We start from the raw sequence: 12,530 nt of genomic DNA, 5'->3' as shown, positions 1-12,530 counted from the left end.
GAAACTGGAGTAATGCATCCACGAGAAAAAACAAAGGCAATGTGACCAATAAAGGGTTAAGAATATTTAGCTGCCCTCATTGTGAAGAGCAAATTGTCCAACAATTTATTACAATTTGCAGGCATAATTAGTGTGGGTTCTGCATAAGTAATTATTGATATTAATGTTGGAATGAGACCACATCAAGACCGTTTCAATACTGAAGGTGTTATAACAATCAAAATTATACAGTTTGAGCATTACTATTAAAATGCAGAATCTGTAGACTGAAGTATTGTTATTCATCATTGTAGCAAACTTTACAGAGATAAAATATGATGCGGCAGAAGATATTTCTAGACTCACATTTCAAAACAAAGTTACATCAGCAACATATATATTATTTATAAATAAATAATAGAATAATGAAATAGAAAAGCTTATCGATTAATCAGCTTAACACACAATTGACTGCTTATGAATGCATAAAAATACCCCAGGCATGGCATTAAAAAGTCCTAATGTACAGATGGAGCCGGGCTCATCCTTGCAGGGGATGGCGATTGTAACGCCAGCGGCCAGCTACCGCCAGGGGCTTGCGCGCCCCGTGGCAACGGAGCTTGGCTGGGGTCCCCGCTGTCTCCTGCCGTCGCCACCTGTCCCCCCCCCCCCCACCGAATTGGGCAGCGTCTCCCTGAAGCGGAGACGGTCAGGGAGATGCTGCCCAGCTGCCATGAGACGCACGCGCGTCCCAGTCTCTATCGTCGGCGCTCGCCAGTGAAAGGGATCTGGCGAGCGCCAGCCAAGGATGATCCCGGCTCCATCTGTATGCTCTTTGAAAGTAAAATGTTAAGTACAGTAAAACATACCTGACTGTGAATGCACTCTCCAAAGAAACATTTTCATCATGAAAAGTCACTTGGCAGTATCGAACGTCGGTAACTGAAGTCGCCACATCGACATCAGGTAAAAGCCCTTTTAACAATCTCTCCTTGCTGACACTGGGTGTCCAATTAACCTATTTCAGTTGTACAGAAAAAAAAAAATTTCAATTATATGCAGGTGTTTCCTCACTAAGGGGTATATTCAAGGGTTCGGTATGATTTACCTACAATCAAAATCCCGACAGCAATTGACAGACGGTCAAAATACCGACATGGTCAAAATACAGACATTTAAAATATAGACAGGTCAAAAATTAGACACTTTTTTTCATATTTTTTGGGTCTGTATGTTGACATAGGTCGACATGAACCCCATGCTTCAGGCACAGTGCCTCGATGCACTCAGCACACTATTATATTCCCCCTCCATGTCCACTGGGATGGTAAAGTATGTGCAAGTTGGTATTTTGACTATTTTAACCGTCAGTCAATGATTGGCGGTATTTTGACCATCAGGATTTTGATTGTAGGTAAATTGACCGCATGCCATATTCAATTGATGTCGAAACTGCTGTCTTGCTGGAAAGACGGCAGTTTTCGACATTAATAGGTCGGAAGGGATTCCGATATTGGACTGAGGCAGGGAGGATGGCGCCGCAGCAGCTTACACGGCGCCGTCCTCCTGTCCTGGCCTCCCGTACCCACCCGCTGCGATCACCTGTCGACGCTGAGCCGGGTGAGAGCATCTCACCTGGCCCGCGTCTTGCTGCCTCCCGGGCGATCCTGCGGCCTCCCACATCGACTGGGTGTGCAGCAATCAGCGGCCAAATCAGACTTCCGGATTTGGCCACTGCAACGAATAATGGATGCCAGATCCAATCCGTCAAAAGAATTCCAGAATGTATCCGACATCTATTAAATATACCCCTAAGCTTTGCTAAAATCGCAGCAAAAATCACTCTCTCACACCACAGTGATGGATACAATGGCACACTATATGATTAGCTACTCTTAATATGGGAGGTCTCTTAAAAGTTTCCTCTTCATCTTTATAAAACAAGAAAATTGTGAACTTTTATATAAAATAGCTAAAATTAGCAGAATTTAAATTGCAGAATAAAAGTGAAAAAAACTAGCGAAGAGCAATAAAACTGTTGGAAGGAGTGCGCTCCGTGCGGTCTCCCTTCATTAACTGCTGGGCAATGCAGGAGTCACATCACTGCTGTGACATCAGATCTGGATGCAAAGTGCATTACTGCGCATGTTTTCTCTGTTCCCCTGGAGAAAATGGGCCACACAGTGGATGCACTACAATATTGCTGTGTCAACACTGATTTTTGTTTAATATTTGCTGCCAGCATTGCTACTCTATCTATGCACTAATCATGTGTTACCCTGCATTTTGTTGCAGATGTGCGCGTTTGATTCTACAAGAGGTTGTGTGAACTGCCATTGTGAATAACCTATGCATTTCAATTTTAAACTTACATTTCTTCGTCAGAGTACTGTGAATTTGGGTGTTTTTATTTGAACGCTTTGTGGGCAGGTGTGAAAATGAAGGTAAAAGCTTTACACTACGGTAAAAATGTCAGAACTTTCTTCAGAACCACCGGGATCCCCCTAAAAGTCTAAATGTAAGGTCAGTAAATCCTCAGTAGCTATCCAACCCCAAATAAATGGTAGCAGTGGTGGGGGCATCGGAACCCCTTATTTTGAATGTCACTATACACAATCGCATTCATCACACACGTGGGATTTTTGAATATGCAATGTCTTTACACAGACTGCTGCATTATTTTACACATATTGATAACAATGAAGTCAGAGTAATGTCCTTCACAGAAGTACAAAAGCTTGTTAGCCACACGACAAACACATTACTAACCATTCTTAACATGGCAGTGGGTACCCAGGTAAAGAACATATACTGTACATTTACTATTTATGGGAAACTCTTGTAACACAACTTATTACAATACTTAATATATTGTCTATTATAAAACATGGATTAAAAAGTAATCACATTCTGGTCACATAACATACAACACATCCATTACAGCCCAATTTCATGACGTTTTGCTGTGCAACCTCAAACTTTAGGTCAAAAGGTTAAACAAACTTTTCTGTCAATCTTCCATTCCAAGCATAAAAAAAACCTCCAATACTCCTCTGCTCTGATGCTGAAGGCATATTAGGCCAGGAATCAGACATGTTCAGATTGATCTTTATCCTGCACTCACCCCCACAGTACTAATTTAAATAGATGGGAAAGGGAGATAGCCAGAACTTTGTGGGCTATATGGCAACATTTTGAGGGGGCCAACACCAATATCTCTAGAGGGACACCATTTGCTCATTGTATTCTGGGAGAGACTTGTGGTCACTGAGTAGCTCAGTTGTGCCTACAAGGACTAGTGAACGGAATATGTTCCATCCTAGCCTGGAGCCTAAGTGGAGGGGGGGGGGGGGGGAGGAGACAGATACCAACTCTTTTCAGGCTAGGCAGTGGAACAGACCCAATAACTTTATAGGCATATTTGCATACCTCCCAACATGACCCTCTCCAGGAGGGACACATTGATCTGTTCTGGACTTCTCCATTAATTAATGATTGCCATTACCTGTGTTGAAGCACCTTTCTAATCAATTAACCTGTGTGAAACAGGTGATGGCAATCATACATTATGAGGGAAGTCCAGAAACAGAGCAATGTGTCCCTCCTGGAGAGGGTCATGTTGGGAGGTATGTATTTGTGACCTACTAAAGGACCTGGATCTGGGACCCCACTAGCCCCAAGCAGCTATGCCCATTCGCAGGACTCGTACTGCACACCAGATCCTGTGTTGACTTACAGAGTTCCCCCTCTGTCTGACAGTCTAGCTATCCACTGGAGGGGAAGGGGGGGGGGGGGGGGGTTCATAGAGAAAATTCTTGAGGAGATGGTGGGCATGAGCATTCTTGAATTAGGATTGTGATGGCCACATTTTCAAGGTTAGTGAGAGCTTCTTCCAATGTGGCTACACTTGTCCTGCATGAAAATATTGGCCCTACTGAGTGACATGAGGGTTACTCATATTACCGATATTCACGATCCAATGCTGCGTCTTTGGATACAGCAGCTGATCATGGAAGCATGCAGGTGATGCCTATTCACAAGACGTCTCTTGGATCATTACCATATTTTCACAGAGCAGCTGCATCCAAAGATTATTTTATAATTTCATTATTAGTACTTTTTCCCCCCTTATGATCTTATTTCTAAGAGTTCTGAATTCAACACTTTATTTAACATGTTTTAAAAAAGGAAAAAATAAATATCAAATACTTTGCCCAAATAATATCCACTCGGTAAATCATATCTACTGCAGTTTAGATGTTCATCTAGTCACATTATCTAATACCACTGTATACAAGAATATAAAAACAGAAAATAGAATAAGTGAAAAAAATATATAAACTAAACAGTACCTGTATCATCTCATAAACCCATATATAGTATTCCCGATTAAGATCAATGCAAATGTAGGTTTAAAATAGTAATAATCATCATGTTTTACCTTGATTTTTTCTGCAAGTGCTGGTGTGATAAGGACTTCTCTATCCCCCTCATCATACATTTGAAAAATAAGATTTTGCATGGTGTCTCCAGCAATCCACTTAATCTCATCATTATGTTTAATTTGAATGGCTTTTTGACCATCAACACTAAGTATCTGAAGTTTTGCAATATTGGTGCTTGGTTGAAGTTTAATTGATTTTTCCACTGATTTTATTTCTTTGCAACCCTGCATGTAAAAAAAAAAATATACAAAACCTATTCTTGAATAATTTTCCAACTTTTATCTACTTTCTCAAAATACTACATAAAAAAACTTTCAGATCTTAAAAATAGCCATACACTGAATGATAATTGTTCAAATCAGCAGAACGAGAATAGACAACCATGACAATTGTTGAAAAACTGTCTAAACTGTCATTTAGCTGAATACATGCTGTGAAATAAAGATTGTATTCTTTACAGTACATCTTGCATTGTATAGTGGCACACTGGTTACCATGTGACTGCTCCTGCTCTCATCTACTGTATACTGCACATAAATTGCACTAATTGTGCAACCTATGGCAAGCATTACTCTGGAGAAAGCTATTTAGCTGTGGTGCGACCTAAGCTTGGGAGGTGTGGTCATGACCCCTAATGCTAATTTCAGGGGGAAAAAATGATTTTGGGGGGTGCTAGCGTGCTCCTCAGCCAGCAGAAAATCCAGAGGGGGTTACAATCAGTTGTGGGTCAGGGGAAAGTATCAATTGGCCCACTCACTTAAAGCAAGATACACATATACTAGAAAATACACAATATTGAAAATAGGAATGTAGGACATGGTTTTGTGGGGAAGAGGCGTGGCCACATAATAGGACCAGTTCATATTACACCACACAACAGTGCCACTTATATACACTGCTCCAGCTAGAGCGACATGGGCATAATGCGCCAGGATTCCGCAAAGTATAATGCTCATTACGCATTATGCCACACACAGTTCTGCCCATTACACATGCCACACCGATATGCCCATTACACAACTTGCCACACACCGTAATGTCTGGTGCATATTATGCCACACAACGTAATGCCCCAGTATTCCTGCTTATACATAATGTGTCCCTCACACAATGCCCAAAATAATGCCATTTACAAATAATGCCTCCAAAAGCCCCTTTTAAATTGGCTTCAGTTCACTGCTGCTGATGCAGCCGCTAGATGAAGAGAGCGCAGCACATTGCATGCGTGTGCTCCCCTATCTTGGTGGACACTTAAAATGTGGTCAGTGCCAGACATTGGATACCCAACTTAACAATGGGCCGCAGACCCCGCAGTGGCTTGGGAGAGCCAGTGCTGATGGAGTCTGCGGGGAGTCCTATGTCCATGATACTGCAGACAGGTGTGGGAGCTTCCAGCTGCTCACGGGCAGAGCAGCTCCATGCAGCTGAGCCTGCAGCGGGAGGGAGCGTCAAAGTGGAGCAAATGATTGCCCTCCAGAAGTGAGGGGGTAAGAGGATGCACAGCTGGTCTCCCGAGCCCTTACTCACCAGTGGGCAGCAGCACTGTCCGAGCGCTTATACTCCCTGCATGAGGCTGCAGCCATAGTGACTTGCTGCATTCCCCAGCCTTTCATGGCTCCAAGCTCACTTTTAGCTTATATATTTTTAAAATGGGATGAGGCCCCAGAAACTGTAGTTAATATATATCCATTCTGTTTCCCTTCCAGGGTCCTGCATGGTGGCCGGGGACGGCACCCCTAGAAGAGGCAGGTTGCCAAGGCAAGGGGCCAGCAGGGATGACTTCAGCAGGGGGAGCCACGGCCGCGATCCGGAAGCAGAACTCTCACTGCACCTGGCCCACCAGGCAAATTCAAGTGGACGGGTAAGTATTTAAATGTGCAGCCCGCATCTTAAGGGTTCTTCTTTTTGTACGGTACCAAACTGTCTTGAGGAAAATGCCCTTGAGGCGTTGAAACATAGACTAATCGTTTTGAATACAAGTGCCATTTCAACCCCCTTGTATGTATATACAATAATATATATAAAAGTTTGGTATGGTCCAAAGTGGAGTCCTGCAAGGTGCAATATTGGGACCCACCCTGTTTAATATATTTATTAATGATATAGGAAGTGACATAGTGAGTAAAATTGCAATATTTGTGGACGACACAAAATTGAGTAAGGAAATTAACTCAGGAGAGGATATGGATACACAACAAAGTGGGCGGAAAGGTGGAATATGCAGTTTAATGTTGATACTGTAAATGTAAAGTAATTCATTATGGGAACAAAAATGAACAAGCTACTTATAGGCTAAATGGAGTTATTATAGGGAATTCTGCTGTAGAGAAGGACTTGGGGGCATTCATAGATGAAAAATTGTGTATTAGTGCACACAGCTCAAATGTAGCAGCAAAAGCAAACCGGACACTGGCATGCATTAAAATGAGAATGGATTCCAGTTATACCAAGTGCCTCTTTACAAGGCATTGGTGAGACCACACATGGAATACGGTGTTCAAATCTGGGCACCACACATTAAAAAGGACATAAATTAACTGGAACAGGTACAGAGAAGGGCAACTAAGCTAGTAAAAGGACTCGAATCACTAGAATACAAAGATAGGTTAGCCAGGCTGAATATGTTTTCACTGGAGAAACGGAGGTTGAGAGGTGATATGATTAGTGTGTTCAATACAGGTTTGGGAACCATATGGAGCTGAGAGATAATTTGTTTACTAACAGGCCTAGACTTAGGACACATGGGCATGTACTGAGGCTAAAGGAAAAGAAAGTCCGTACTGAGTTAAGAGAATTCTTCGCCATTAGAGCAGTAAAATTCTGGAACTCATTGCCGGTGGGGGTAATTAGAGCAACTAATGTTAATGAATTTAAATTAAAACTCGATGCATTTTTGGGCACTACGGGAATCATATAGATATGACTTACTCAAGTCAGTAGTTACAAGTCAGATAGGTTGAACTTGAAGGACTAACATATTTTTTCTTAATTACTATGTTACATCAAGATTAATTGCAAAACTGCCTTGAAACAGCAATTTTAACTAAAATATATTTAATAAGGAACATACTTACAGGAATTTCAATTTTGGCTTTCAAAATCTGCATTTTCTTTAGGTTTTGAATACGAATAGGGCATCCTGTCAAAATACCAGTTCCGGTATTGCTGCAATCCAGACTATAGACAGGAAGCTTTGGAGCCCCTGTAAACTATGGTAAGAAAATATTAAGCAATTTATTTAAAAAACAAAAGTATATATAAAATTATGTAACAAACCATTATTAATCTGTCTAACAATCAATTGAAAGCAAGTACTAGAACTCAGACATGCTATAGACCTACCTTACAACAAACAGTTAGCTTTGGCTGAGATGTAACATTTCCTGCCTCATCTAAGATTTCAATCCGAAAGGGAAAAGATGATCCATTGTCAATAATTAGAGTATCGGTACTTGGTGTCACTTTGATAGATTTTGGTGGTCCTACAAATGTGATGTAATAGATTTTAAAGCAACAGTACACACTTATTTATAAAGCAACAATTCAAAAAAAGTTTATTTAAAACAGCACAGTACATTAATGGGAAATGGTGTGGATAGCGTCACTTTTAAATATACAGATCTTACTCTACTTCACAATCCATTTCAATCTCTAATAAATTCAAAGAGCCCAAATGTTGGATTATATACCACAAAATGTTCCCGCATACAGTATATAGTAAGGTCATTCTAGTTGCTTGTATATACTTGTATGTACTTGTTTCCTAGCACGGCGCCCAATATTTTGATTGTAGTACACCTTATACAATCGCATCGCATGCAATATAGCAGCATGAGATGCGATTAAATTTTTAATTTTACAAGCACCCTGATGGGTGCTTTCAATGTTAAATGCACCCCCATTGGCAACGCCACCCCCACTATCAACGCCAACCCAAAGCGTGGCGAGCATAGCGAACCCGCGAGGGGTGGCGGTACGCATCCTCCGACCTTTTCATACCCCCACTATCCACGTCAGCGTGGAGTTGACATTAGATAGTGTGGCGAGCGCAGCGAGCCGAGCCCGAAGCGTGGCTAGCGCAGCGAGGGGACACTGATTACTTTACATGTGTTCCGCTCCCGCTCGCCACGCTTTGGGCTACGCAGGGCTCGCAGCAATCCCCACGCTTCAGGCTCGTATTCCGCGTCCCTCGCGGGGCTCGCCACACTATCTAAAATCCAAACTCCATGCCGACGTGGATAGTGGGGGTATGAAAAGGTCGGAGGACGCGTACCGCCACGCTTTGGGTTGGCGTTGATAGTGGGGGTGCATTTAACATGGTAAGCACCCTGAGGGTGCTTGTACAATTAAAAATCGCATCGCATGCAATGCTATGCGATATTTCATTGGACAAGCAGTCCTGTTAATTTAATATGAATATCGCATACCAATAAGTATGGTATGCGATGGGCGCCGTACCAATATGAATGTTTCAATACATTTTTTTATATCCTAACTACGACCACCGGACCTTAAATATCAAAATTGCAAAATAACGCATATGTATTTTTCAAGTAAATCTTTCACTTGATACAATGGAATATAGATTAAAAAAATATACAAAAACTAATGTATAGTGCAAGATGGATTTTAGGAATTTAGTAAAATGGCAGGAAGTCTTGAACCCTAAACATACATACCAGGAAACAACTTTAAATTCAGGGTCTGATGGTCTTCTCTTAAACCAGGCAGAGTCACTTTCAGAGTGATATTCTGTTAAAATTAGATAAAATTAGATAACAGACATATCCAATAAGTACAAAAAGAGCTTAAGTGGTTATTCTTCCCGGATGGAAATACTCTTTAGCCATCAGACTCCCTGTTACGTTGGATATTAAAGAGAGTGTACAGCTTAACAAACCAAGAGCTTTTTCAGCTACAGTATATGGCGGTGTTATGATAGTTAAGTACTAGAAATTGTGGCGACTCTCTTTCTCAATACATGTGTAATTCCTGCGGGGAGTGCCTATGGAGAGCAGCAGGGATTCTATAATTTACTGTCATGAGTGCCTGGCTGCTCAAAGGGAGTGTGTGTCATAACTATATGTTAAAAAGCAATATTAAAGAAGTCTGCCAGCACTGATGACAATAAATCAACATGCCTTTTAGTACTAATAATAATACAATATATATCCATCTAGAAGTCTAGGTGCAACAGGCATATTAAATATGGGCAGTACACTTTATTCAAGAGGACCCCAGGGTCTTGAAGCGCGCGTTGCCCAACAACCCAAAAGCCAACTTGAATGTTATGGAAGTGCCACATACTACCAAGGAACAAAATTGTAAATTATGCTATATTTTGTTTTGGGCAATCCTATGAAGATGACTAACTGAAGAGAAATCTAACAAAGAAAAAATTCTCTTGTGAAAACAGTTTCAGTAAAACATTTGTTTTCGAGGTCGCAGCCCTATCCCAAAAGAATGGGTCTTATTTCGAATATTTGGTTTCGCATACCTGAGGCAAGTGGATAGCTCTCAGTGATACAATTAAATGCTGTAAATGAACACTGGTGATTGAAATCCCCCATAGTTTGTCAATTTGCATAATACATACTCAGACATTTAAATGACACTGGTATAAAACCATTCTGCAATTATGTCTAACTTACTGTATTTGGGCTTTAATGTTATTTTTTTGCCTACTCAATACCACTTCTGGGTAGGATTTTGATTTAAATGATATATATATATAGCGGAAGCGGACGTGCTTCATCTAGATCTGCAGAGCACATTCCCAGGCCTGTCGGGGTTTCTTAGTTACATGACGTCCGGGTGATCTCATCCCGGAAGTGCGCGGCTCTCAGACGGAGCGCATTTGGAATGCATACAGCCAAGCACTTCCGGGTTGAAAACACAGGGAAGTCATGAACTAAGAAACCCCGACAGGCTGGGGAAAGTGCTCTGCAGATCTAGATGAGGCACGTCTGTTTCTGCTGGCGTGCGTTCCACCATGTGGTCCACCGAGGAAACTGTGACCCGCAGGTGATGTACATATAGATTATATGTTCAAATACTGTAATTTCTGCATGGCGCTAATGGAATAACAATTAGTATACATGTTTTGAACCCATAGTTATGATACCTATATGGATAAGAAGCTCTTAAACAGCTACAGTAAATAAGCTATTAATCACCTAACAAACTCTTCCGGGTCACTATGAGCATAAATAGAGATGCATTAGTTTCTGTCAGACATCTTGACAAAGGTCCCAGAGGCGGACCATTGTACCTGTACCCTGCCATGCTGCCTGATTAAATACTTTTTGCACAACTACAAGACTGGTAAGTGACACCGCTGTTGACAATTGTACATCCATTGAACTGTCAAATAGCCATTTTTTATTGACACCCTAACACTTATTCTCTACTCAGATGCAAATCCGTGTAATTTCCGCAAATCGGTGCCCTTCATAATGCAGACAACACTGCTGTAATACACAGGTTCTTAATATGCCCAGGGCACAGTTGTTTACACCCCCGTGCCTGTGGGTTTTAAAAAAAGCAATTTTGAGCTAGAACCTAGTAAAACCTGGGACATGTTACACTATTATACACTATACTGATGAAGTATTTCAATATAACATATGGACCCCACAATCATGGTCTCCTGGTCATAGTGTAAACTTAACAAATAACAAAAATCACACTGAGAATATTAACTAGAAATACAACAGGTGTAGGACAAAAGCAGGAGATGCTAACAGAAAAGAGAGTAAGGGAGAAAGGGAGAAAGAGATGGGCAGCAAGAGAAGCTGAGAAAGGAAAGGAAAAAAAAAATCTGATGCTTAGGAGGGGGGGTATACAATCACCCGCCGCCATCTCCCGACAGGGGAGATGACTGCAGGGCCCTATGCAATGCTGTATTTCCTGACAGCATTGAACGGGGTATCTCGGCAGAACGAGCCCGAACGGCCGGGAAGTGACGAGCTCCCAGCCGCAGCTCGCCACTTCCCGGGGGCAGCTCGTGGCCACGCCCCTTCTCGTCCCGCTGCAGACGGGACATTGAATCCTGTCTGCTTGTTCACCCCCTTAGTCTGGTTTCCCTGGGCTGCGTCTAGGTCAGTCAAAATAAAAGGACTGAAAAAACAGATGGCTCCTTGTGGGGCAGTATGCACTACATACCTTCTATTTATCTGACATGCAGTGATTACTGTCAATGTAGAGAAAACTGCATTGCATAAAGTCTTAGTGCTGTGCTTTGTACAAACTTGATGTGATGTATTTCTCTAACATAACAGGACAAAAAGGTACTTGTGTAGATTCACGGCGCCAGCATGGCGTCTGAGTCCCCTGTGCGGGGCTCGTTTCGCTCGCTACGCTATCTAAAATCAACTCCATGCCAACATGGATAGTGGGGGTAGGAACTATCCATGTTGGCATGGAGTTAAGTTAGTTTATTTTAGATGGTTTGTGGCGAGCGTAGAACCCGGAAGTAGCACGGCGCCATGTTGGCGCTGTGAAACTACACAAGTACCGGACAAAAAACTAACATTCCCTAGAAGACAATCAGCACAATTAAGTGTGTTTTGTGATCTATTATACCTTGCCCTGGGATTTCACTTGTCCTCTAGCAGTCACGCCCTTAATAATCAATCGTGGAATTGTGCTTAGCTCTTCATAGTGAAGTGAAAGTTCACTGGATAAAACAAAACCGTTACATTAGATTAAAAATTTAGCTGCATTTGAAAAGCATACAATCTTAGTAGTGTAAATCGTACATAGATACAATAAACACATGGTAAAAGAAGCAGGAAGAAAGATCGCAAGAGCCAAAATACCCAAGGGAAAAAAGAAGAAACCACTTGGAAAAGACATTACGGGTTTCACGTACCTGCAACAATTTCTGGCTTCAACAGTTCATCCTAAGCTTTCAGGATACATACACGTATAAAACATTCACCACAGACACAAATGTTACCTAGCTTCCAGGTTTGGACTGAGGTCAGCTGCAGGCAATGTAGAATGTCCATATTCATCTTGCATGTTTAATGGAATGTTGAATGGAATTCCAACTCGAATTGTAGTATCCATAGCATCCACAGAAAACTTAAAAGGTTTACCCTC

General features: G+C 41.7%; 1 protein-coding gene across 1 annotated transcript in view; it reads right to left on the bottom strand.

Moving 5' to 3' along the window:
• SMCHD1 (structural maintenance of chromosomes flexible hinge domain containing 1) overlaps positions 1-12,530 on the bottom strand; it is a 178,814-nt gene that overhangs the window by 58,160 nt on the left and 108,124 nt on the right. The window contains exons 20-26 of the mRNA XM_083187559.1: positions 12,385-12,529; positions 12,009-12,102; positions 9,104-9,176; positions 7,767-7,906; positions 7,499-7,633; positions 4,421-4,648; positions 849-997 (exon numbers count right to left, since the gene is read on the bottom strand). Coding sequence (XP_083043685.1) covers positions 849-997; positions 4,421-4,648; positions 7,499-7,633; positions 7,767-7,906; positions 9,104-9,176; positions 12,009-12,102; positions 12,385-12,529 — 964 coding nt within the window. The remainder of the gene's footprint in view (positions 1-848; positions 998-4,420; positions 4,649-7,498; positions 7,634-7,766; positions 7,907-9,103; positions 9,177-12,008; positions 12,103-12,384; position 12,530) is intronic.

The sequence above is a fragment of the Crinia signifera genome, chromosome 5 (genome assembly GCF_055691185.1).
Source record: "Crinia signifera chromosome 5, ASM5569118v1, whole genome shotgun sequence".
Taxonomy (NCBI): domain Eukaryota; kingdom Metazoa; phylum Chordata; class Amphibia; order Anura; family Myobatrachidae; genus Crinia; species Crinia signifera.
The sequence above is the reverse complement of the archived record's forward strand: the minus strand, read 5'-3'. Positions and strand labels throughout refer to the sequence as shown.